The following is a 26,076-nucleotide window of genomic DNA, read 5'->3' on the forward strand; positions in this document are numbered from 1 at the left end:
GTTGAAATTTTCTGTTTTGCATCCCATGAAAGCACATCCCTGCTAAATGATCTGCTGCTCAGGACACAGACATGAAGGTAGCTTGACAATGAAAAGCTTTGGTCAGAGAGCATTAAAATCATTTTGATCTCTCCAATCAAAAGTGAAACTTGCGAACAGTGTTAAAGAGAAGACTGTAATGTACTCTATCATAGACAGATGTATAACTTACCCTTTAACTTTCACTTCAATGACTGGGTTAACATCATCTAGAAGCTTCAGGGTGATATTATGTACGGACTGAATCAGTCGTAAATCTACAGTAACGTCTGCAATCGCATTTATGTTGGCAACCCTTGAAAGAAATAATAGTTCTTTACAATACTCCAACAGTCTGTTCCCTTAGGCTTCTGATATTTTGGTTGTTGCTCTCTCGACTATTCACATCCTTCTAGAAATATGGACCCCAATCCGTGCATGGTGGCCAACAGCAAGGAAACATATCTTTATGGGTCTTACATGTAATAACACTCTGGGACCTTGGTTCTCCTCCCATTAGAATAAGTAGCAAATTAGTTTACTCTGCATTTTCTACTGATACAAAGAAACACCTAGAACACTTTGGAACAAGAGTGGAAAGAGCTTCACGGAACTCTCTTCCAACCTCTTCATTTCTTATGATCTCAAGCCAGGTGATCACTGTAGGGGTAATTTTATAAAGGGCTGGATTAAAATCAACATGGAGTGCTAATCTGTAAAAGGCTTACATCCCATTCCAACTTCCAAATCTAGGCGTGGTATTTAGAATATACTCAGTTCATATCCCAGCACCTAAAACTACACGCCTCCATTTACACCAATGAAAATGTGGAGTAAATCCCGACGCGTAGATTTACGTGGACTGGGCCATGTTCTATAATAATGCATGTAAATTTTGGAACACCCACAAAATGCCCATTTCCCCGCCCATAGCCATGCTCCTTTTGAACTGTGTGTTTCAGAATTTAGGTGCAGTTCATTACAGCATACGCTTATCAACTTATGCACATAAATTCTAATTATTGTCAATTCATGCTCATTATTGCTTGTTAAGTGCTGCTAAAAATGCTGATTTTTACATGTGTTGTTATAGAATGCACCTGTATTTCGGCGCTGATCTTTAGGCATTACATAAGTACATAAGTAATGCCACACTGGGAAAAGACCAAGGGTCCATCGAGTCCAGCATCCTGTCCACGACAGTGGCCAATCCAGGCCAAGGGCACCTGGCAAGCTTCCCAAACGTACAAACATTCTATACATGTTATTCCTGCAATTGTGGATTTTTCCCAAGTCCATTTAGTAGTGGTTTATGGACTTGTCCTTTAGGAATCTGTCTAACCGTTTTTTAAACTCTGCCAAGCTAACCGCCTTCACCACATTCTCCGGCAACGAATTCCAGAGTTTAATTATGCGTTGGGTGAAGAAAATGTTTCTCCAATTTGTTTTAAATTTACTACACTGTAGTTTAATCGCATGCCCCCTAGTCCTAGTATTTTTGGAAAGCGTGAACAGACGCTTCACATCCACCTGTTCCACTCCACTCATTATTTTATATACCTCTATCATGTCTCCCCTCAGCCATCTCTTCTCCAAGCTGAAAAGCCCTAGCCTCCTTAGTCTTTCTTCATAGGGAAGTCGTCCCATCCTGGCTATCATTTTAGTCGCCCTTCGCTGCACCTTTTCCAATTCTGCTATATCTTTCTTGAGATGCAGCGACCAGAACTGAACACAATACTCAAGTTGCGGTCGCACCATGGTGCAATATAACGGCATTATGACATCCTCACACCTGTTTTCCATACCTTTCCTAATAATACCCAACATTCTATTCACTTTCCTAGCCGCAGCAACAGTTAGTGCTGTTCTATAAACCTCGCCTAAAGTTAGGCATGGTTTATAGAATACGTATAGCGGTTGTCCCCACGACTAAAATTTAAATGCAGCCATTTATGCCAACTATAACCTGGTGTAAATGCCCACGCCTAATTTAGGCACGGGTCGGGCGTGTTCTAGAACACTGCACATAATTTTTAGGAATGACCCTCCCGTGGCCACGCCCCCTTTTGAGACTTGCATGTTAGAATTTACGCGCACCACTTTACACAATACTCTTAGAAAGTTGCGAGCATAAATTCTAATTAGAGCCAATTAATGCTGCTAATTGCATGTTAGTGCCCATTTATTGGCACTGATTGCCTCAATAAACAATTAAGTTGCATGTACAATTCGGCTGTGCGGCCAACTTTGCATGTGCAGTGCCAGGCGCCATATATAGATTCCGGTGGATAGCACACTAGTTAACGTGCACTGTTCCACGAGTGCAGTAATGGTTCCCTCATCCAGCTAATTCATATGCTAGTTGCTTATTGCAGTTCAGCAAAAGGCTGCGTGTGTGTGGGGGGGGGGGGGGGGGGGGGGGGGAGGGGTATCCAAAAATAAGTCTGGTCATGCTTGTTTAAAGCAAATTTTTCATGTTCATTTGACCTGTAAAAAAAAAAAGCAGGTTTTTAAAAATCATTTATTATGGGGCGTTGACTGCTGGGAGGAAATTAAAGAATTAAAGACTGAAAAAGCAACTAGATTATAATAAAAAGACCGGAAACACGGGATAGAAGGGAGAATTTCAGCAGTGCATGAAGCTAAATGGAGCTAAGCCCTAACAGACTCCTGGAGCATTTGGGAATGGCAGGGTAAGGGGGGAAGGAAAGGGAAGGGGGGAGGGAGGAATGGGGGGGGGGGGGGGGGTAGGCAAGGCATTTTATTAGGGACTACGTACAGTGGGGGAAATAAGTATTTGATCCCTTGCTGATTTTGTAAGTTTGCCCACTGACAAAGACATGAGCAGCCCATAATTGAAGGGTAGGTTATTGGTAACAGTGAGAGATAGCACATCACAAATTAAATCCGGAAAATCACATTGTGGAAAGTATATGAATTTATTTGCATTCTGCAGAGGGAAATAAGTATTTGATCCCCCACCAACCAGTAAGAGATCTGGCCCCTACAGACCAGGTAGATGCTCCAAATCAACTCGTTACCTGCATGACAGACAGCTGTCGGCAATGGTCACCTGTATGAAAGACACCTGTCCACAGACTCAGTGAATCAGTCAGACTCTAACCTCTACAAAATGGCCAAGAGCAAGGAGCTGTCTAAGGATGTCAGGGACAAGATCATACACCTGCACAAGGCTGGAATGGGCTACAAAACCATCAGTAAGACGCTGGGCGAGAAGGAGACAACTGTTGGTGCCATAGTAAGAAAATGGAAGAAGTACAAAATGACTGTCAATCGACAAAGATCTGGGGCTCCACGCAAAATCTCACCTCGTGGGGTATCCTTGATCATGAGGAAGGTTAGAAATCAGCCTACAACTACAAGGGGGGAACTTGTCAATGATCTCAAGGCAGCTGGGACCACTGTCACCACGAAAACCATTGGTAACACATTACGACATAACGGATTGCAATCCTGCAGTGCCCGCAAGGTCCCCCTGCTCCGGAAGGCACATGTGACGGCCCGTCTGAAGTTTGCCAGTGAACACCTGGATGATGCCGAGAGTGATTGGGAGAAGGTGCTGTGGTCAGATGAGACAAAAATTGAGCTCTTTGGCATGAACTCAACTCGCCGTGTTTGGAGGAAGAGAAATGCTGCCTATGACCCAAAGAACACCGTCCCCACTGTCAAGCATGGAGGTGGAAATGTTATGTTTTGGGGGTGTTTCTCTGCTAAGGGCACAGGACTACTTCACCGCATCAATGGGAGAATGGATGGGGCCATGTACCGTACAATTCTGAGTGACAACCTCCTTCCCTCCGCCAGGGCCTTAAAAATGGGTCGTGGCTGGGTCTTCCAGCACGACAATGACCCAAAACATACAGCCAAGGCAACAAAGGAGTGGCTCAGGAAGAAGCACATTAGGGTCATGGAGTGGCCTAGCCAGTCACCAGACCTTAATCCCATTGAAAACTTATGGAGGGAGCTGAAGCTGCGAGTTGCCAAGCGACAGCCCAGAACTCTTAATGATTTAGAGATGATCTGCAAAGAGGAGTGGACCAAAATTCCTCCTGACATGTGTGCAAACCTCATCATCAACTACAGAAGACGTCTGACCGCTGTGCTTGCCAACAAGGGTTTTGCCACCAAGTATTAGGTCTTGTTTGCCAGAGGGATCAAATACTTATTTCCCTCTGCAGAATGCAAATAAATTCATATACTTTCCACAATGTGATTTTCCGGATTTAATTTGTGATGTGCTATCTCTCACTGTTACCAATAACCTACCCTTCAATTATGGGCTGCTCATGTCTTTGTCAGTGGGCAAACTTACAAAATCAGCAAGGGATCAAATACTTATTTCCCCCACTGTATATGGACCAGAGGCTGGAAACCGAAAGATCCCATGACTATGAGAATGACCTCTAGTGGGAGGTCATGTAGTTCTGTTATTTAAGTATCACAATTCCACTGCTTGAACATAGTGATACGAATGTTAAGGTAATAAAGGCGTAGTGGGGTTGGGAAGATTGGATGGGAAGGGTATCTGTTTAACAAAATAGGAAGAGAGCCTCTCTGAAGAGACAGCAACCTATGGATTGTTGAAATTGATTCGGTAATAAATGCATATTTAGCCACCTGTTGGGCGTTTTTAAACTGTAAAGTTGAAGTATGACCATAGTCCACCACCCTAACCACTAGGCCACTCCTCCACTGTTGCTACTATTTGAGATTCTACATGGAATGTTGCTATTCCACTAGCAACATTCCATGTAGAAGTCGGCCCTTGCAGATCAAAAATGTGGCCGCGCAGGCTTCTGCTTCTGTGAGTCTGACGTCCTGCACGTACGTGCAGGACGTCAGACTCACAGAAACAGAAGCCTGCGCAGCCTTCTACATGGAATGTTGCTAGTGGAATAGCAACATTCCATGTAGAATCTCCAAGAGTAGCAACATTCCATGTAGAATCTCAAATAGTAGCAACAGAACCTCAAATAGTAGCAACATTCCATATAGAATCTCCAATAGTATCTATTTTATTTGTGTTACATTTGTACCCCGCACTTTCCCACTCATGGCAGGCTCAATGCGGCTTACATGGGGCAATGGAGGGTTAAGTGACTTGCCCAGAGTCACAAGAAGATGCCTGTGCCTGAAGTGGGAATCCAGCTCAGTTCCTCAGTTCCCCAGGACCAAAGTCCACCACCCTAACCACTAGGCCACTCCTCCACTCCAATATGTATCCTTAATAATGCCTTGAAAGTAAAGTTGCTAACACTTGATGGAATGTTGAGGGACGGAGGGTGGGAGGGAGGAAATATAAATGCTTGATGATACAGTAGGAGAGACTTACTGATGTGTATAGCATGAAACCAATGTCAATGATATTATGAGAAATGTCAGTTTTGTGTACTCTGCTGATCATCAATAAAACCTTTGAACCCTGAGAAACTTTCAGTTTGTCTCTAGTAAGGAAATAGTGAGTTAAACCCTGAATATTATGCTATGTATCGGCTGTATTCAATTCTACCTTTGTTTACTTTGATATTTCATAAATATTTAATTGCTTAGATCTTGGATAACCATATTGTGGTCTTAAAAATGATATGGTTTTTTTTCCTTCTAGTAATGTTTTATTCATAACGAATTGTTTTTCCATATTCCTGAATTTATGTATATACATGAATGTGAAATTAAAATTTATAAAAAAATAAATAAATAGAATAAAACCTTTGAACTAAATCAAACTGATATTTAAAAAAAAAAAAAAATCATTTATCAAATGATAAAATAAAGGAAAAGATACAACTATCAAACTCCCCCCTTTTATCAAAACACGCTAGTGGTCCCCAAGGCAGTAATTCCGACAAAGCCATTCGGCATTGCCACGTGGCAACCATTAGTGCAGCTTGATAAAAGCTGGGGGGGGGGGGGGGGGAAAGAGATTAAAGGCAATCATAAAAAGAAATAAACTACAATCATAATAACACCATCAGCCCCCCAAAAGTGAAATGTGAACTAGCAAAGAAAAAGGCACAACGTTTTTTTTTTTTAAAATAATGCATCGTTCAGGAAGCAGAAAACCCTTCCCTCATACACAGTGCAGTTCTACATACAGAACAAGCACATCACATACCCCCCACCCCTTACATTTCCCAGCCTGAAAAGTCTTTAGTTGCAAAAGACAACAAATATATATGAATTGCCCCTGGCCGAAGTGATAGATTTACCAGGGCATTTCACGTAAAAGGAAGCTCCAATTGCCAGAGGAGGTGTGGCCTAGTGGTTAGTGCAGTGGACTTTGATCCTGGGGAACTGAGTTCAATTCCCACTGCAGCTCCTTGTGACTCTGGGCAAGTCACTTAACCCTCCATTGCCTCTGGTACAAAAATAAGTACCTGAATATATGTAAATCGCTTTGAATGTAGTTCCAAAAACCTCAGAAAGGTGGTATATTAAGTCCCATTTCCCTTTCCCCCTTTCCCTTATGACATCACAATATCAGAAGTGAGCCAAGTATCAGGCAATCAAGCCATTGTGACATCACTGAGGAAGTTGGCTCTTATTGGTGGAATGAGTTGAGGAGTATCCTAGTGGTTAGTGCAGTGGACTTTGATCCTGGGGAACTGAGTTCGATTCCCACTGCAGCTCCTTGTGACTCTGGGCAAGTCACTTAACCCTCCATTGCCCCTGGTACAAAAATAAGTACCTGAATATATGTAAACCGCTTTGAATGTAGTTGCAAAAACCTCAGAAAGGCAGCATGTCAAGTCCCATTTCCCTTTCCCCCACCCCAATTTTTAAAAATAATTACCACATGCTTAGCGCACACAGAGGGAAATACTAACGTGCAATGCTCTATCACATTCCGCAGTAGGCCATTTTTGCTATGTTACATGCGTATTAGCGCCTAACACAGTTTAGGAAATTAAAAGCCCCTAGTTTTTATAATGTTATCCTGGCCACCAGCAAACATATGATTTGCTTTGAATATTGAACCAAAAGTGTTTCCATTCCAAGATGTGCAAATCACAGGAGGAGTTTAAAAGTACATTTCAGAACTGCAGCTACAAATGTTTACACATAGAACTGGAACATTTTTGACACCCATCCATTAAAAAAAATAACTCCCCCCCCCCCCACACACACACACACAACTTACCCCAATGCCTTTAAAATGATATCGACGTTCAAATGAAGGGTGATCCCATAGTTTTCCTTGCATTTTAGAGATAAGTCTCCAATGTCAATACTTACGACCGCAATTCTGCCATAATAAGAAAAAGAGTTAATGGGGTGTCTGCTCAATAACTGATACATTCAAAATACTGACATTGTGTCAACCTGATTAATGAATAATTTCATGCTCTGATTCCCGGATTCTATATACGATGTGATGAGTAGCGCACGTTAAATTGTGCATGCAGCCAATTGAGTAACGAGCCAGTTAGTCATAACTAGCCAATAGCAACCAACCACTTGTCATCACTTAACAAGCAATAATGAGCACTAAATGGCAATAATTAGAATTTACACGCATAACTCACTTAGAGGGGCATAATCGAACGGGGACGACCATCTCTAAGGGCGTCCATCTCTAAAGACATGCCGGCGAAGGGGCGGGGCAACCAGCATTTTCGAAACAAGATGGACGTCCATCTTTCGTTTCAATAATAACGGTCGGGGACAGCCAAATCTCAACATTTAGGTCGACCTTAGAGATGGTCGACCTAAATGTTGAGATCGGCGACATTACAGATGGTCATCGCCGGTTTTCAGCGATAATGGAAACCGAGGACGCCCATCTCAAAAATGACCAAATCCAAGCCATTTGGTCATGGGAGGAGCCAGCATTCGTAGTGCACTGGTCCCCCTCACATGCCAGGACACCAACCAGGCACCCTAGGGGGCACTGCAGTAGACTTCACAAATTGCTCCCAGGTGCATAGCTCCCTTACCTTGGGTGCTGAGCCCCCCAAAACCCACTCCCCACAACTGTACACCACTACCATAGCCCTTAAGGATGAAGGGTGGCACCCACATGTGGGTACAGTGGGTTTCTGGTGGGTTTTGAAGGGCTCCCATTTACCACCACAAGTGTAACAGGTGGGGGGGGATGGGCCTGGGTGCACCTGCCTGAAGTGCACTGCACCCACTAAAACTGCTCCAGGGACCTGCATACTGCTGTCATGGAGCTGGGTATGACATTTGAGGCTGGCATAGAGGCTGGAAAAATGTTTTTTAATATTTGTTGGGGGTGGGAGAGGGTTGGTGACCACTGGGGGAGTAAGGGGAGGTCATCCCCTATTCCCTCCGGTGGTCATCTGGTCAGTTTGGGCACCTTTTCGAGGCTTGGTCATGAAAAAAAAGGGATCAAGTAAAGTTGGCAAAATGCTCTATTATCGGCCAAGGACGCCCATCTCTTAACCACGCCCCCATCCCGCCTTCTGTACATTGCTGACACGCCCCCGTGAATTTTGGTCGTCCCCGCGACGAAAAGCAGTTGAGGATGCCCAAAATCGGCTTTCGATTATGCCAATTTGGGCGACCCTGAGAGAAGGACGCCCATCTCCCGATTTGTGTCAGAAGATGGGCGTCCTTCTCTCTCAAAAATAAGCCTGTTAGCGTATTTTGTAGTGAACCATGCCTAAATTCTAAAGCATGCAACTCAAAAGGGGCATGTCTGTGGGCGGTCCCAAATTTACGTGCGCTGTTATAAAATATGGACCAGACCGCGTAAATCTATGCACAGGGGGTTACGCCACATTTTCATTGGTGCAAATGGATGCACGTAGTTTTAGGCGCTGGGATATCAACTAAGCGTTTTCTATATACCGTGCCTAAATCTTATTAAATAAAAAACAACAAAGCAGTGGAATCAAATGCATTTATTGGAGTAACTGTAGATGTGCTGATAAAATTTTATATGTGATGTTTATGATTTTAATGATTATGAATATTTGTTTTACAGATGATATCATGTCTATACATGTTTTTTTTAGAATTTTTAAATGATTGTTTTATATATGTTGAATCAATTTTTAAATGTTTTTTATTTGTTGAATCATGCTTATGACATTGTTATTATGTATGGTTACACATGTTTTTATACTTATGTTTTGTTTTTATAGTTTATACCCCTGACGCAGCCTGAGGGCGAAACGTGGCCACGTCGGGTATTGTTCTAATAAATGCATTTGATTCCACTGCTTTGTTGTTTTTTATATATGTTTTTATACTTGTGTTTTGTTTTCATAGTTTGTACCCCTGATGCAGCCTCAGGGCGAAATGTGGCCACGTCGGATATTGTTCCAATAAATACATTTGATTCCACTGCTTTGTTGTTGTTTATATACTGTTTTGTAAGCAGTTGTGTGCCTTTTTGTTTTTTTTGTTTTGTTAAATCTTATTAAATACATTCAGGCAAGAATGATTTCCGCATGGATTTTCTAGGTCCCATTATATAGAATCTCCCCCTATGCATGTTATTCCAATGCACCTACATTTAAGATGCCTTGTATAGAACTCGGCCCTTAGAGGCTAATAAAGCAGTTTTTCTTTGTTTCTTCTTGAACAAACTGTCATATTGTATTTCCTTCCATGGCTCTACTCTTAATATTTCACTACGTTGCTCGCTAACTGCACATTAAGAAGCCTTTTTACTGAAGCTTAGCGCACACTAACAGAAATAGATACACTTGCTTCGTAGCATTTAGCGCACGCTAATTCCACTAGTGCGTGCTATGTTTTCATAAAAGGGCTCCTAAGTGGTCAACACACTTTATTAAAAGGCTTCTTAGTATCTAAGCAGTTTACAAAAATCTCACAAGAAACGTACAAAAAAACCAGAAAGGTACAATAAGGCATAGGCGCCGAGTCCGTGGGTGCTGTGGGTGCTCGAGCACCCCCAATATTTCACCCATCGGAAGTTTCCTTCGCCAGCCCAGAATTTTCAAAGTCCCTCCCTCCCTTCGAGTTCCGGGCCCCCTCCCTCCGAATTTTAAAAGTCATCTAACCTCGTCGGGGTTATGGCGGCAGCAGCAGTGAAAAGTGTGCAGGCTCGGCGCTTCAGCCTTCCCTTCTCTCTCTCTCTCTCAGCTCTGGTCCCACCCTTGCAGAAACAGGAAATGAGGGCGGGACCAGAGCTGAGAGAGAGAGAGAAGGAAAGGCTGAAGCGCCGAGCTTGCACTCTTTTCACTGCTGCTGCCGCCGTAATCCCGACGAGGTAAGATGACTTTTAAAATTCGGAGGGAGGGGGCCCGGAACTCGAAGGAAGGGAGGAGGCCCTGGAACTCAGAGGGAGCCTGGAACTCGGAGGGAGGGAGGGGGAGCGGCTCTGAAACTCAGAGGGGGGCCGGCCCTGGAACTCAAAAGGAGGAGGGGGGGCCGGCCCTGGAACTCAAAAGGAGGAGGGGGGGACGGCCCTAGAACTCAGAGGGATGGGCCTGGGAGGGGGCCTGGAACTCGAAGGGAGGGAGGGAGGTCTGGAACAGGGAGGGGAGGGGAGGAAGGCCTGGAACAGGGAGGGAGGGGGGCCTGGAACTGGGAGGGAGGGGAGGGGGGACGAACTGGGAGGGAGGGAGGGAGCGGGGGCCTGAAACTGGGAAGAAAAGAGGGAGGGAGGGACTGGAACTCGGAGGGAGGGGGGTCTGGAACTCGGAGGGAGGGAGGAGGGAGGAGGGGGAGGAGAGGGTTGGGGACAGGTGGAGGAGGAGGAGGGGGAGGGGAGGGAAGGGAGGAATGCACCACCTGTAAAAAAAAATTTCACAACCCCCAATCATTTTGAAAAGTTGGCTCCTTTGCAATAAGGTTGATATTCAAAGCAATATAACCAAGCATGAGAGGTTCCTGGTAAATTAAATTACTGCTGATAATCAGGGTCACCTAACCAGCACTAACTGTCAAACTGCAAAGCAGCCATTTTGTATGAGAACTGAGGGCAGAGTCAGCACTTATCAGGTTAACTGCTGAAGTAAACTGTATGGCATAAAACACAGGCCTATCTTTATCCAGTTTTGCTTAGGAAATTAAGTGTTGAATATCACACTGGGGGGGCTTTTACTAAGCTGTGTGAAAAAGAGCCTTGCAGTAGCGGCAGGGGCCATTTTTCCCACGCGCCAGGGCCCTTTTTACCACAACAGGTAAAAAGCCCCCCCAAAATAGCCACGTGGTAAGATAACCCTTACCACATGCGGCAGCAAACACTAATCGCCACCCATTCAGGTGGCGGTAAGGGAGTGTTCAGTGATGCCCAATTACTGCCAGGTTAGCGGCACACCAGAAACGGCGCATGCTCCTGCCGGAACTACAGCCTGAGGCCACATTTGGCCGGCTGTAGTTCCGGATTAGCGAGCGGTAATCCTGTGTTGGGCTTACTGTCGCTTCATAAAAGACCTCCTTAACCGGATAAGAGATGATCATGAATATCCACTGCCCGGACATGGCCTGGTATTGAATATCCAGCAATAACACCGGTGACAACTAAAGAAATGCTGATCCGAATATTTACCCCAATATTTATAAAATAGCCAATAGTAAACTCAGTCTCAGGCTCGGCTCCACCCCTCTACCAGGTGGGATTTATTCATCCCTACAAGTTTCATAAAATCAAATCATCATTTCTTCACCTCAGTTCTTGCATCTCATTTGTCTCTCTGGACTGTAAGCTTTGTGGGGGTACTACTACTACTACTTAGCATTTCTATAGCGCTACAAGGGTTACGCAGCGCTGTACAAGTTAAAACATGGGGAAGGACAGTCCCTGCTCAAGAGAGCTTACAATCTAAAGGGCACTGCCTATCAGTGGCGTAGCCACAGGTGGGCCTGGGTGGGCCACAGCCCACCCACTTAGGGCTCAGGCCCACTCAACAGTAGCACACGTTGAGTGGGAGCTGACGGGGATCCCCAGCTCCACCAGCTGAAGACCTCCCCCTGATGGTAACGAAAACGCTACTCTCCATGATACTGGCACCTGCGCATTCTCAGTTTTCATCGCATGCCTGCTGCAAACTGCCAAGGTGGAAAGAAGCATGCTGAGATATTGTTTTGGTGGTGGTGGAGGGGAGAAGAACACTTGGTGCCCACCCACGTCTTGCCTAGGACCACCCGAAATCTGTTGTCTGGCTATGCCACTGCTGCCTATTAGGTACATATCAGCTATGAACACATTAAAAGCCAAGGAATCATTAAATAATTACAATAGAGGGCTAAATTTAAAACTCTGCATCTTCAAGGCCCTGAAAGGACATGGTCCCAAGAGCCTGAAGACTAGGATGATCCTCTACACACTTCCAAGGACACGAAGGTCCTCCCAAGGACCATCACTAACCACACACCCTCTCCAAAAGACATTACACGATGTGATACCCGCAAGCGAGCCTTCTCCGGAGTAGCCCCCACACTCTGGAATGCATTGCCTGAAAGGCTCCGCTAAACACAAGACTACCTCTACTTCAGGAAGCAGGTGAAAGCTTGGCTCTTCAACCAAGCCTTTAATGGAAGAACTAACTAACTTGTTAGTCTCACTCACACACACAAGGAGTGACTCGGGCTGCACGTACTGCAGCAGGACATGTTTATCCACTCCTACCCTAGCTGAGATAATATTTAACCATCTCTCTGACCTCATGTGCAAATGTCCTTAAATTACTCACCTTATTTTCTAACTCCTCTTACTCTCTTACCTATCTATAAATTCCATCTTTGCTTATACCCTACACTGTCAATTAAAAATGTTCTATTACGCATTGCGTTGACATTGTAAGTACTATACTATAACAACTACAGGAGAATGCAAACTCTATAAAGAATATTCCAACCTGATAAGAGGAGTTTGATTAATATATGTAAAGTTAGTTTGGAGGTGTCCCTTTAAATTGATGGAAAAAATTTCCAACCCATATATGAAATATATATCTCACAAATGGAACCTCAAACCTCCTAACAAGGAACAATACCAAAGTATTAACAATGCCTTGTATAAACAGGAGTAGGTTAATATCATAGGTTCCTATTTAAGGAGGAAAAAGAGAAAAAAACCCAGACGCAAAAACTCATACTACATGAGAAAAACGTATGGGATGAAAAACTCTCTTTCCTTCTTAAAAATATAAATTAAATATAAATTAAACGGACACCAAAGACCAAACTACCCAAAACTGACCCCAGCCAGAAAAAGAGACTACCTAAAAGAGCCCCCCCCCCCCCCCCCGGAGGAAAAAACCTGAAGTTCAGTTAAAGATAACACAAAGCCTAAGATAACCATGGCAAACATTTATAAACCCACTCTATCCTACCAAAATATACAACAAACATGCCCAAAACCGATGGCTAAAGGTTTACTTAGCTTAGTTCAGGCGAAACAGCTTCAGGAAAGTTTCAATCAAAAATTCCCCCCAGGTAGTATGAGTTTTTGCGTCTGGGTTTTTTTTCTCTTTTTCCTCCTTAAATAGGAACCTATGATATTAACCTACTCCTGTTTATACAAGGCATTGTGAATACTTTGGTATTGTTCCTTGTTAGGAGGTTTGAGGTTCCATTTGTGAGATACATATTTCATATATGGGTTGGAAATTTTTTCCATCAATTTAAAGGGACACCTCCAAACTAACTTTACATATATTAATCAAAGTCCTCTTATCAGGTTGAAGTACTATACTATGCCATACTTTGTATTGTTATTTGAATAGTTTTACTGCTGTAGTTATCTATTGCTCATGTTTGCCTTTAGTGAATTCCTTCAAAAAGGTGGTAAATATATCCTAATAAATAAAAATAAAATAAAATACATTACAGGCAGTAATAAATTGTAACTTACTGTGAGAGAGAACCAAGCAGACCTCCAATATTAGGAAGTATACCTCCAGGTATCAGGTTCAGCAGCTGGCCATCAAATGCCTTTCTGAAGTCTAAAAAGACAGAATACCAATGAATTCAGCCCTCTCCCTGGCGTACCAAGAGATTGGTCACTTTTGCTATATCTTTTGGTTTTGATGAAAAATCTCCAGATAGTAGTTTAAATTGCTTACAGTTTATCACAGCGGCGTACCGAAAGTGGGGTGGTAGGGGCGGTCCACCCCGGGTGCATGCCACTGGAGGGGTGCAGACAGCAGCCGCGCCTGTCGGCTCCGCTGGTTCTCTGCTCCCTCTGCCCCAGAACTGTTCTGGGGCAGAGGGAGCAGGGAGCCAGCGGAGCCGAGAGCCACGCGGCTGCTCCAGCAGCTAAGAATGCACCTGGGTGGGGGGGGGGGGGGGGGGGTGATGCACTGTGGGGGTGTCATGCTGCACCCGGGGGGGGGGGGGGGGGGGGAGATGCGCATCGGTGATCCGCCCCGGGTGGCAGCCGACCTAGTATCGTCACTGGTTTATCACATAAACAATTTGCTTCAGCTATTTGGAATGGAGTCATTTATTTGTGTGTATGAATCTGTATAATACAGAGGTTAGTTATGTTATTTTTATTTATTACATTTGTACCCTGCGCTTTCCCACTCATAGCAGGTTCAATGCAGCTTACATATTATATACAGGTACTTATTTGTACCTGGGGCAATGGAGGGTTAAGTGACTTGCCCAGAGTCACAAGGAGCTGCCTGTGCCTGCAGTGGGAATTGAACCCAGTTCCCCCAGGACCAAAGTCCACCACTCTATCAATGTGGCCACGCAGGCTTCTGTTTCTGTGAGTCTGACGTCCCGCACGTACACAGAAGCCTGCACGGCTGCGTTGCTGATCTGCAAGGGCAGGCTTCTACGTGGAATGTTACTAGTGGAATAGCAACATTCCATGTAGAATCTCAAATAGTAGCAACAGAATCTCAATAGTAGCAACATTCCATCTAGAATCTCCAATAGTAGCAACATTCCATGTTGTTGTTACATTTGTACCCCACGCTTTCCCACTCATAGCAGGTTCAATGCAGCTTACATATTATATACAGGTACTTATTTGTACCTGGGGCAATGGAGTTATGTTACCTGAATGTTCTAATGCATCCTTATTAGGTATATCATTAGTATTATGCTAACATTGTATTATATCTCTGGTATTTGAATTCCAGTGCTGTTAAATGTGTATGTTTTTGATACTGTTTCACAGTTCTATTATTAGGTTTCAATTTACTGTTTTCAAGTTTACTTCATTTATTGTATTCATGTTTATTCTTGGTTATTTTAATATTGTTATACTGTTAACAAAATTATAAGTTTTATGTTAAACGGTACCTGCTGTACAGTGTCTTGAGTGAATCTTTTCATAAAGGTGATTAATAAATCTCAATAAATAAGAGGAATTTTTTATATGTGTGAATTTGTGTAATACAGAAATATTTGTATGTGCACAGTACTGAGACATTCAAGGTTAATTCTGAGCTATGGAGCTCAATTTAACATAGGAAGTAGAGATCGGAATTGAGACATCCAGGTTGGGATGTGCTCAATTGCAATGGTATGTTAAAAAAGGATTTGCCGTCATAGAGTCTTTTGTAAAATGCTCGACAGCGTACAACAGGACTTTTTTTTTTCCAGGAACTTATCTAAACCTTTTTTAATCCCAGATATGCTAATCACCATTACTATATCCTCTGGCAATGAGTTCCAGAGCTTAGCTATTCTTTGAATGAAAAAATAATATTCCTATTTGTTTAGTATAGAAATATTTTAAAACAAATAGGAGGAAATATTTTTCCACTCAAAGAATAATTAAGCTCTGGAACTTATTGCTGGAGGATGTGGTAACAGTGGTTAGCATATTTGGGTTTAAAAAAGGGTTTGGACAAGTTCTTGGAGGAAAAGTCAATAGACTGTTATTGAGGTGGACATGGGGGAAGGCACTGCTTGCCCTGGGATTGGTAGCATGGAATCTTGCTACTCTTTGGGGTTCTATATGGAATGTTGCTACTAATTGGGTTTCTGCCAGGTACTTGTGACCTGGATTGGCCACTTTTGGAAGCAGGATACCGGGCTAGATGGACCATTAGTCTGACCCAGTATGACTATTCTTATTTTATAAATACACACATGTAAAAACAATTGGAGGAAATATGGCGCATTTCATGACATACATATACATGTCAGTATATATATATACTGCTAATTAACTATATATGTGTATATACAGGCTCATTTTCAAAGCACTTAGCCTCCCAAAGTTCCATAGAAACCTATGGAACTTAGCCTCCCAAAGTGCTTTGAAAATATGCCTCTATGTGTACTATATATATATATATGCTGCTAATTATTTTTAGTTCTTATACCTTACTACAGATTAAGTGTATCCACTTTCGGGCGAGACTACATTTTGAGGTGCCTTTAATTATGCTTGTACTGTTTATTTTCTCCGAATCTGCCTTTGCTAATCCAGCAGCGGAAGCAGTGGCCCGTCTCATCTCTCTCTGGGCAAAGTTACATATGCCCTCCAAATATCTAGCTTTCCCAACCTTGAATCTGCTCATGACAGGCTTACACCGTCAGGCAGTATGGACTCTTGTAATTAGAAAGGAACCCAGTATGTAGTAGATATAATAAGATAGTTTATTACAATCTTACCAATGGTAATACAGGTAGGTTAAGCATTCACATAATGGAACCGCATATCATGGCACGTCCTCTCTCTCTAGCCTTCTGGAGTCTCCCTTCTCTGTTCGTCTTCTCCTCTCATCTCCCTCTTCTTCTCGTCTCGTCTCGTCTCGTCTGAACTAATACTCCTCAAACTGCTGCTTATATACAATTTTGGCCCTATTCATTTCAATGGACCCCAGCTGTCTCAACAGGGCTCCTAGTCCTTATCAGTTGATCAGAATGACTTCACATGTTCCCAAACCTTCCTGTAGCCCCCCCTTTGGATGTTCTCACCTGGGGTGCAGCTGACCCAGCACTATCTCTACGTAACCATAGCAACTCTTGCTCATGACGTCTTGCAGGTGCCAATCTCAGGATTGTTGATAGAGTAGATTGCCCCCACCCTTGCCAGTTCAGCACTTGCCACAGTGAAATGTAACTGTGTCAAAGGTGATCTCTGATTTTACAAGCTAGCTCTCTTTTGTATCAGAGATGATTCTGATTTTAAGAAGCCTAGCTCTTATTATGAGCCATTGGCCTGTATTTTACTGAGAGCAAGGGCTAGCATAACTCTTCAGTACCCATCTACTGAAGTGGTATCCGCCTTTGGCGAGACTAAATTTTTGATGTCTTTCTTTATAATTGTATCCGTCTATTGACGTGATATCCGTCTACGGACAAGACTATAAATATTTTTATTTACTACAGTATCCATCTAAGGACATGATATCCGCTTTCTAGCGAGACTAAACGTGATACTGTTAGCAGGTAGGAAATTGACTTCACTGTTAACAAGAAAATTTTCTCAGAGGTCACCTTTGTGTCCCGGTTGCTGTCTCATATGAGAATTAATTAATTATATTACTTATTCTAATTGTATTCCTGATTGGCAAGTGTAATAAACAATTACTGATTATTCTCAGATTACTATAGCCTTCTGTGTCTTTCTGTCTCTCCACCATAATTCCTGGAGTCCTGGACATTCCAGGTTACAGGTAACTAGTACCCTTTATACCTGGGGGAGGGCAGAAAGGTAAACATTAAAGAGAGCACAATCTTTATTTGAGTTCAGTTTGGAGTGGAAAATAAAGAGCAGGTGATTAAGGAGGAGGCCTGAACCGAGCACTTATTAAAAACCGATACATGCCAAGGAGCAAACGTAGGGTTACCATATGGCTCCGACACATTGATCCAATCAAGGTTTTGCTTCCATAAGTACATAAGCACTGCCACGCTGGGAAAAGACCAAAGGTCCATCAAGCCCAGCACTCTGTCTCCGACAGCGGCCAATCCAGGCCCCAAGAACCTGGCAAAACCCAGAATTTAATAACGATCAATGGACTTTTCCTTCAGGAATCTGTCCAGACCCCCTTTAAAACTCAGCAAGGCCAGCTGCCGTCACTACCTTCTCCGGCAATGAGTTCCAGAGTCTAACCACACGCTGAGTAAAGAAAAACTTTCCACTGAAAGCAATGAAAGTAAAACCCAGACTGGCTCGATCTGTCCTCCTTTTTCTGGAGCCACATGGTAACCCTAACAAACTTAAATCTCCATGTGAGAATATTAGGTCATACATACACATCCATGTGTAAAAGGAGCCCTTCAGAAATCACTATCTACACATGGATGTTGTTTAATGTCCATGTGCAAATCATGAATAAGCCTGCTAAACAAGGCCGTGGGGTGGAGGAGGGTAAGTATCAAGGTGAGGTAAAAGTCGAACTTTTGCTGCTCCTTGAGTTACCATGGGAGTCATCAACCAGTGATAGTAACATAGTAGATGACGGCAGAAAAAGACTTGCACGGTCCACCCAGTCTGCCCAACAAGATAAACTCACGTGTCATTTTTTGTGTATACCTTACCTTGATTTGTACCTGTCTTTTTCAGGGCACAGACCGTATAAGTCTGCCCAGCGCTATCCCCACCTCCCAACCACCAGCCCCGCCACCCACCACCGGCTCTGGCACAGACCGTATAAGTCTGCCCAGCGCTATCCCCGCCTCCCAACCACCTGCCCTGCCTCCCACTGCCGGCTAAGCGTCTGGGGATCCCTTCCTTCTGAGGAGGATTCCTTTATGTTTATCCCACGCATGTTTGAATTCCGTTACCATTTTCCTCTCCACCACCTCCCACAGGAGGGTATTCCAAGCATCCACCACTCTCTCCGTGAAAAAATACTTCCTGATAGCACAGTAATACAGGTTAATGACTCTGCGGGCAGCGTTATTCCACCATCCCAGGAGCATAAAGCCACAGCCTCATCCTCTCAGACCACATCTTAAAGGAGCTGGCCAGAGTTGAAAAAAGCTGTTCCCTGGTCCCTCCTATTACAGTCCCTTTGTGCAAGCCCCCCCCCCCCCCAATTTGGTAGCCCCATCTCAAAACATCCCCTCCATCAAAGGCCCCCATTCCAAGATCCCCCTACATTGACTCCCCCACATGGAAATTCCCTCCACCAAAAGCACACTTTTACCTCAGCCCCCCCTCCCTAAAAAAGGGTCTCATCCATCCACAGAACTACCCAAGCCTACGTTTCTCTTTCCCTGAGGTATAGTGTGTTCCAGGCAAGAATGATCCCAGTTGCTCCTGCCCTTGCCAGCACTGGGTTCAACTTAGCGCTGGTGACCCCTGGCTGTAGCCTTGCGGTACTACTACTGTGGGGGGTCAGGATTCTGTATACGAGCTTTTTGTGCAATGGTTTGAATGAGTGAATTATTGGGGAAAGAGTGTACACTATTTTTAGCAAATGGAAAACACAAAATGTTATGTTTCTGGTTATTTTCATTCATTAATGATATCCACAACACGGGAATAAGTCATTGATATTTTCCATATAATCAGTTCTGATGATATTTCTCTGGGGTTGCTAATTATATGAGCTTTTAGCTTATTACTTCAACTAGACTGGTTCCTATTGACCCCTGAGGTAGGCGCTTGATGCCGAAACATGACCCTTGTCATGTCTATCAGTAAAGGACTGTTGACTATCCCGTGCGTGAACGGCCCATGGTGCTCTTTTGTCATTGCAAACAACAACCCATCCCTAGCTAATTCCAGGTCTGAAGTTTTCTGAAATACAGGTGTGACCTGCTGAATCAACACTTCTATATAATAATTTGTAACTCTGCTTCCCTGGATGGCTGGCTGGCTGGCTGGGTTCGTAACAGCATGGTGATGTCAGCTCGTCTCCAGCGTGCCCTTCCCTCTCAGTGTCCCGCCCTCGTGTAAAGACAAAATGACGTCAGAGGAGGGCGGAACACCGAGAGGGAAGGCAAGGGAAGGCTGGAGGCGACGCGATCCCAGCCTGCCGCCGCTGCGACCTCAGGTAACATGAACCGTGTAAAGGCAGGGCGGCAGGAAGGACAGAGTCACTGGCCATGGAGGGGAGGGGAGAATCGCTGGACATGGATGGGATGGGAGGGCAGGACAGAGGTGAAATCGATGGGCATGGATGGGATGGGAAGCGAGGGGAGAATCGCGGGACACGGGCAGGGCAGAGGACAATCTCTGGACATGGAGGGGAGGACAGAATCGCGGGACACTGAGGGGAGGGAAGGGCAGGGCAGAGGAGAATTGCTGGACATGGAGGGCAGGGGACAGACGATAAGCCTTGCTAGCGCCCGTTTCATTTTGGAGTGAAACGGGCTTTTTTGCTTGTATAAATATAAGAGTCGGCGCAGGCACATGCAAACTTCCGAGTGATGTTCTTTCATGATTTTTTTTTCAGTAGTGACTGCTCTCACCACTGTACATTAAGGAAAATACACATGAAGATCCTACAATCCTATATGTATTTTACAAATGGCTACACATTCAGCCGGCCTTTTATAAAACAGCTTAGAAATTGCTAGCATCTCAACTGTGACATTTTATTTCTGTCCTATACCCCCTATGCAAAATGGGTCTTTATGTAAGTCGGCTTTGAACTTACCATCCTCCATTTGGCAGGGGCAGAAGGAAGATACTATATCATAACCTTTTGAAGGTGTGAGGAAGCCACAGAAAACGGCAAGTAGCAAAATCTTGAACATCTTCGATTTCGATATTGTGCCTGCAAAAAAAATCATGCCCCGTCAGCAAGGATGTAAGGAATGTATCGGTTTCATTTGTTGAATGGTTTTACTACTACTACTACTATTTAGCATTTCTATAGCGCTACAAGGCATACGCAGTGCTGCACAAACATAGAAGAAAGACAGTCCCTGCTCAAAGAGCTATGTAATAAAAGTGAGCCAAGTATAGGACAATCAAGCCATTGTGACATCACTGATGAGGTTGGCTCTTATTGGTGGACTGAGGCATTATGACATCACAATATTAGCTCTGGTTACAAGAGACTACTACTACTACTATTTAGCATTTCTATAGCGCTACAAGGCATACACAGCGCTGCACAAACATAGAAGAAAGACAGTCCCTGCTCAAAGAGCTTACAATCTAATAGACAAAAAATAAATAAAGTAAGCAAATCAAATCAATTAATGTGAACGGGAAGGAAGAGAGGAGGGTAGGTGGAGGCGAGTGGTTATGAGTCAAAAGCAATGTTAAAGAGGTGGGCTTTCAGTCTAGATTTAAAGGTGGCCAAGGATGGGGCAAGACGTAGGGGCTCAGGAAGTTTATTCCAGGCGTAGGGTGCAGCGAGACAGAAGGCGCGAAGTCTGGAGTTGGCAGTACTGGAGAAGGGAACATATAAGAAGGATTATTTTACAAATATTCTGCTGATTCTGAGATTAATAGTAAATTAGCAAACCTTTTAACAATAGCCCACATTGATAACTTCCCCCCTAAGCGTCTCTGTGCTTATCCCAGGGGTTAAAGAGGGCATGGGATAAGCAAAGAGAATTGTTAGCTGCAAAAAGAACAACTAAATCCCCTCTCTTTCTGTTACCCAAGCTTGCTAAAAAGTCTTTAAAACGCCCTCTTCTGACATCCAGAGTTCTTAAGCAGCTGTAAAATACAGACTTATGCATTTAGCTGGATAGCACTGATTTCCAACTCTTCACTAAGTTTTATCTAGCTAGATTTCGCTGATATTCACCTGAAAACATAGCTAACTTTGTATGAAAATCTGCTTAACTTAGATGGCTAAAATTTGGATGGCTGAGTTGGGCATTCAACAAGCTTGTACATAGTAACATAGTAAACGATGGAAAATGAAGACCTGAATGGTCCATTCAGTCCGCCCAACAAGATAAATTCATTTTACATGGTATGTGATACTTTATACCCGAGTTGGTTTATCCTTGCCATTCTCAGGGCACAGACCGTAGAAGTCTGCCCAGCACTGTTCTTGAACTAAAAGTTCTGAAGATTCTGGAATCCTAAAGAGTTACAAGATTCTGGAATCCCAATTAGTAGCAACATTCCATGTAGAACCCCAAAGAGTAACGTGGAGGGGCATAACTGAAAGGGGTGCCCAAGTTTTCCTGAGGACGACCTTGCAGGGCGTCCCGGCAAAGGGGCGGGGAAACCTGTATTATCGAAACAAGATGGGCGTCCATCTTTTGTTTCGATAATACGGTCAGGGACGCCCAAATCACAAAATTTAGGTCGACCTTAGAGATGGTCGTCCCCGATTTTCAACCATAATGGAAACCGAGGACGCCCATCTCTGAAATGACCAAATCCAAGCACTTTGGTCATGGGAGAAGCCAGCATTCATAGTGCACTGGTCCCCCTGACATGCCAGGACACCAACCGGGCGCCCTAGGGGGCACTGCAGTGGACTTCAGAAATTGCTCCCAGGTGCATAGCTCCCTTACCTTGTGTGCTGAGCCCCCCCCCCCCAAAAAAAAAAACCCATGGCAGGCTCAATGCGGCTTACAAATACAGGTACTTATTTGTACCTGGGGCAATGGAGGGTTAAGTGACTTGTCCAGAGTCAAAAGGAGCTGTCTGTGCCTGAAGTGGGAATCAAACTCAGTTCCCCAGAACCAGAGTCCACCACCCTAACCACTAGGCCACTCCATTCCATGTAGAACCCCAAAGCGTACCATAGTAACATAGTAAATGACGGCAGATAAAGACCTGCCCAACAAAATAAACTCATTTTACATGGTATGTGATACTTTATATGTATACCCCAATTTGATTTGGCCTTGCCATTCTCAGGGCACAGACCGTAGAAGTCTGCCCAGCACTGTTCTTGTACTAACTTCTGAAGCTAACGTCGAAGCCCCTTAAAATTTACACTCCAGCCCATCCATATCTATTCAGTCACAACCAGGGCACAGACTGTAGAAGTCTGCCCAGCAAGGGTTTTGCTTCCCAAATTACTGATTCACAATTACCAGTGTTTGTTTGAAAATTGGTCTCAGTGTCTATGCCTATCTTCAAGTCTTTGCTTAAAGCCCACCTCTTCAATGCTGCGTTCGGCACCCAACTCCTGCTGTTCAGGAAATCCAGACTGCCCACAATTTGACTGCCCCTATCGGACTGACTGTTCACTTGTCCTTTAGATTGTAAGCTCTTTGAGCAGGGACTGTCCCTCTATGTTAAATTGTACAGCGCTGCGTAATCCTAGTAGCGCTTTAGAGATGTTAAATAGTAGTAGTAGTAGTAAATGGATTAGAGACACTTAAAAGAGATAAGATACGATTTTTGTAAACAGCAAGAATAGTCCCCCACCTTACAAACTACTTTACCCCGTTGTGCACCTCAGACTAGCAGAGAAATCGACTTACTGTGATCAGCACTAGATAAGCAAATTTCTGTTCTTCCCTCACACCTCTAAATCTAACGCGTGGCAAATATTCTTTATATACCCAAAAAGTGGTGCGAGAAGGAGGGAAACAGGATGCTGGGCAGATCATTTTTTTTTTCAGTATGTACTGCCAACGTTTTATGTTCTGTCAATAATTGTTAACAAATAAATGGCACAATATTCCGAAATAAGCTACAGGCCATTGCCCTATTTGGAACTGGCAGGTACTGTTGCATCATAGCCTGTAATATCAATACATCCCTATCTATTAGGACTTGGACCTGAACTGTGGATCTCCTTGCCCCCTTACAACTTATTTTCATATCTGCAGAAAGGCCTGACCCAAATCGTCAATGGTTACAAAATGTTACAGAGGATTCAGGTGGCAGAAACCTTAACACGTCCCATTAGACAGCTATCAGGCTCATTTTCGAAACAGAAGGGCGCCCATCTTTCGACACAAATCGCAAGATGGGCGTCCTTCTCACAGGGTTGCCCCAATCGCTATAATCGAAAGCCGATTTTGGGCGTCCCCAACTGCTTTCCGTCGCAGGGACGACCAATTTCACAGGGGCGTGTCGAAGGCATAGCGAAGGCGGGACTTGGGCGTGCCTAACACATCGGCGTCCTTGACCCATAATGGAAAAAAAGGGCGTCCCTGAAGAGCATTTGGATGACTTTACCTGGTCCTGTTTTTCTTACGACCAAGGCACAAAAAGGTGCCCGAAATGACCACAAGACCACCGGAGAGAATCGGGGATGACCTCCCCTTACTCCCCCAGTGGTCACTAATCCCGTCCCACCCTCAAAAAACATCTTTCAAAATATTTTGTGCCAGCCTCAAATGTCATACTCAGGTCCATCACAGCGGCGGCGGCAGGAGGGGGGTAAAAGGGATGGGGAGGGGCGGTGGCGCCGGGGGGGGGGGTCAAAAGTGGCGGGGGGTCAGCAGTGCCAAGGGGGGCTAAAATGTGCCCCCTCACCTCGGGCTCTGGACTCTCCTCCCCCCGAAGTCTGGCTATGCCCCTGGCATGTATGTTTCTAAATTGGCTGACTTAAACATTTAGGATTCAACATATCCAGATTTATGTGGCCGTGTTGAGCCTGTTGTTAATTCAGTGGTCCTTTTACTAAGGTGCGCTTAAAAATGGCCTGTAGTAGTGTAGACGCATGTTTTGGGCATGCGCAGAATTATTTTCAGCGCACCTACAAAAAATGCTTTTTTTTAAAATTTTTGCCAAAAACGGATATGCAGCAAAATGAAAATTGCTGCGCGTCCATTTTGGGTCTGAGACCTTACCGCAAGCCATTGACCTAGCGTTATGGTCTCACGCGGTTAACCTGGTGGTAATGGTCTACGCGCATCAAGTGCCACTTGGCGCACGTCAGAAAATAAAAAATGAAATTCCCGCAAAGGCCACGTGGTAACCGGGTGGTAACTCCAATTTGGCGTGTGTTGGGCGCACGTAGGCACCTAAGTGGCTTAGTAAAAGAGCCCCCTAGACATTTATGGGTCTAAAATGGATTCTTTAGTCACATGTAACAAATACCTAAAAGTCTATTCCTTGATTTATTTTAGAACATTTTCTTCATTGGCAGATCCTGTTCTAAAATACTAGGATAACTCGAGACATCCCAACATCTGGGGTTCCCCAGGGGTCTGTGCTGGGACCGCTGCTTTTTAACATATTTATAAATGACCTAGAGATGGGAGTAACTAGTGAGGTAATTAAATTTGCTGATGACACAAAGTTATTCAGAGTCGTTAAATCGCGGGAGGATTGTGAAAAATTACAAGAGGATCTTAGGAGACTGGGAGTCTAAATGGCTGATTACGTTTAATGTGAGCAAGTGCAAAGTGATGCATGTGGGAAAGAGGAACCCGAATTATAGCTACGTCATGCAAGGTCCCACGTTAGGAGTCATGGACCAAGAAAGGAATCTAGGTGTCGTCGTAGATGATACGTTGAAACCTTCTGCTCAGTGTGCTGCTGCGGCTAAGAAAGCAAATAGAATGTTAGGTATTATTAGGAAAGGAATGGAAAACAAAAATGAGGATATTATAATGCCTTTATATCGCTCCATGGTGCGACCGTACTTCGAATATTGTGTTCAGTTCTGGTCACTGTATCTCAAAAAAGTTATAATGGAATTAGAAAAGGTGCAGAGAAGGGCGATGAAAATGATAAAGGGGATGGGATGATTTCCCTATGAGGAAAGGCTAAAGTGGCTAGGGTTCTTCAGCTTGGAGAAAAGATGGCTGAGGTGAGATACGATAGAGGTCTATAAAATAATGAGTGGAGTGGAAAAGGTAGACGTGAAATGTCTGTTTACTCCTTCTAAAAATAGTAGGACTAGGGAGCATTTAATGAAGCTACAAGGTAGTAAATTTAAAACGAATCAGAGAAAATGTTTCTTCACTCAATGTGTAATTAAACTCTGGAATTTGTTGCCAGAGAACGTGGTAAAGGCAGCTTAGCGGGGTTTAAAAAAGGTTTGGATGGCTTCCTAAAACAAAAGTCCATAGACCATCATTAAATTGACTTGGGGAAATTCCACTGGTTATTTCTGGGATAAGCAGCATAAGTGTTTTGTACTTTTTTGGGATCTTGCCAGGTATTTGTGAACTGGATTGGCCACTGTTGGAAACAGGATGCTGGACTTGATGGACCTTTGGTCTGTCCCAGTATGTCAATACTTATGTACTTAAGTACTTATCTCAATCCCAATTTCTAAAATGCCACTACAATTTTTTTTCTTTCTTCTTACACAGTCCTCTTTCCAAGACTGAGATTCTTAT

The 26,076-nt window shown here is 43.9% G+C and overlaps 1 protein-coding gene across 2 annotated transcripts in view; it reads right to left on the reverse strand.

The window, feature by feature from the left end:
- LOC115476755 overlaps positions 1-23,363 on the reverse strand; it is a 71,412-nt gene extending 48,049 nt beyond the window's left edge. The window contains exons 1-5 of one of the 2 annotated variants that reach the window (XM_030213329.1): positions 23,257-23,363; positions 20,505-20,624; positions 13,835-13,925; positions 7,181-7,285; positions 212-334 (exon numbers count right to left, since the gene is read on the reverse strand). In XM_030213329.1, coding sequence (XP_030069189.1) covers positions 212-334; positions 7,181-7,285; positions 13,835-13,925; positions 20,505-20,604 — 419 coding nt within the window. In that variant the 5' untranslated portion in view covers positions 20,605-20,624; positions 23,257-23,363. Of the gene's footprint in view, positions 1-211; positions 335-7,180; positions 7,286-13,834; positions 13,926-20,504; positions 20,625-23,200; positions 23,220-23,256 lie in introns of those variants that run through there. The other variant, XM_030213330.1, reaches the window with a different exon arrangement.
- Positions 23,364-26,076: the final 2,713 nt, after the last annotated feature.

Source organism: Microcaecilia unicolor, chromosome 8 (genome assembly GCF_901765095.1).
Source record: "Microcaecilia unicolor chromosome 8, aMicUni1.1, whole genome shotgun sequence".
Lineage (NCBI taxonomy): Eukaryota > Metazoa > Chordata > Amphibia > Gymnophiona > Siphonopidae > Microcaecilia > Microcaecilia unicolor.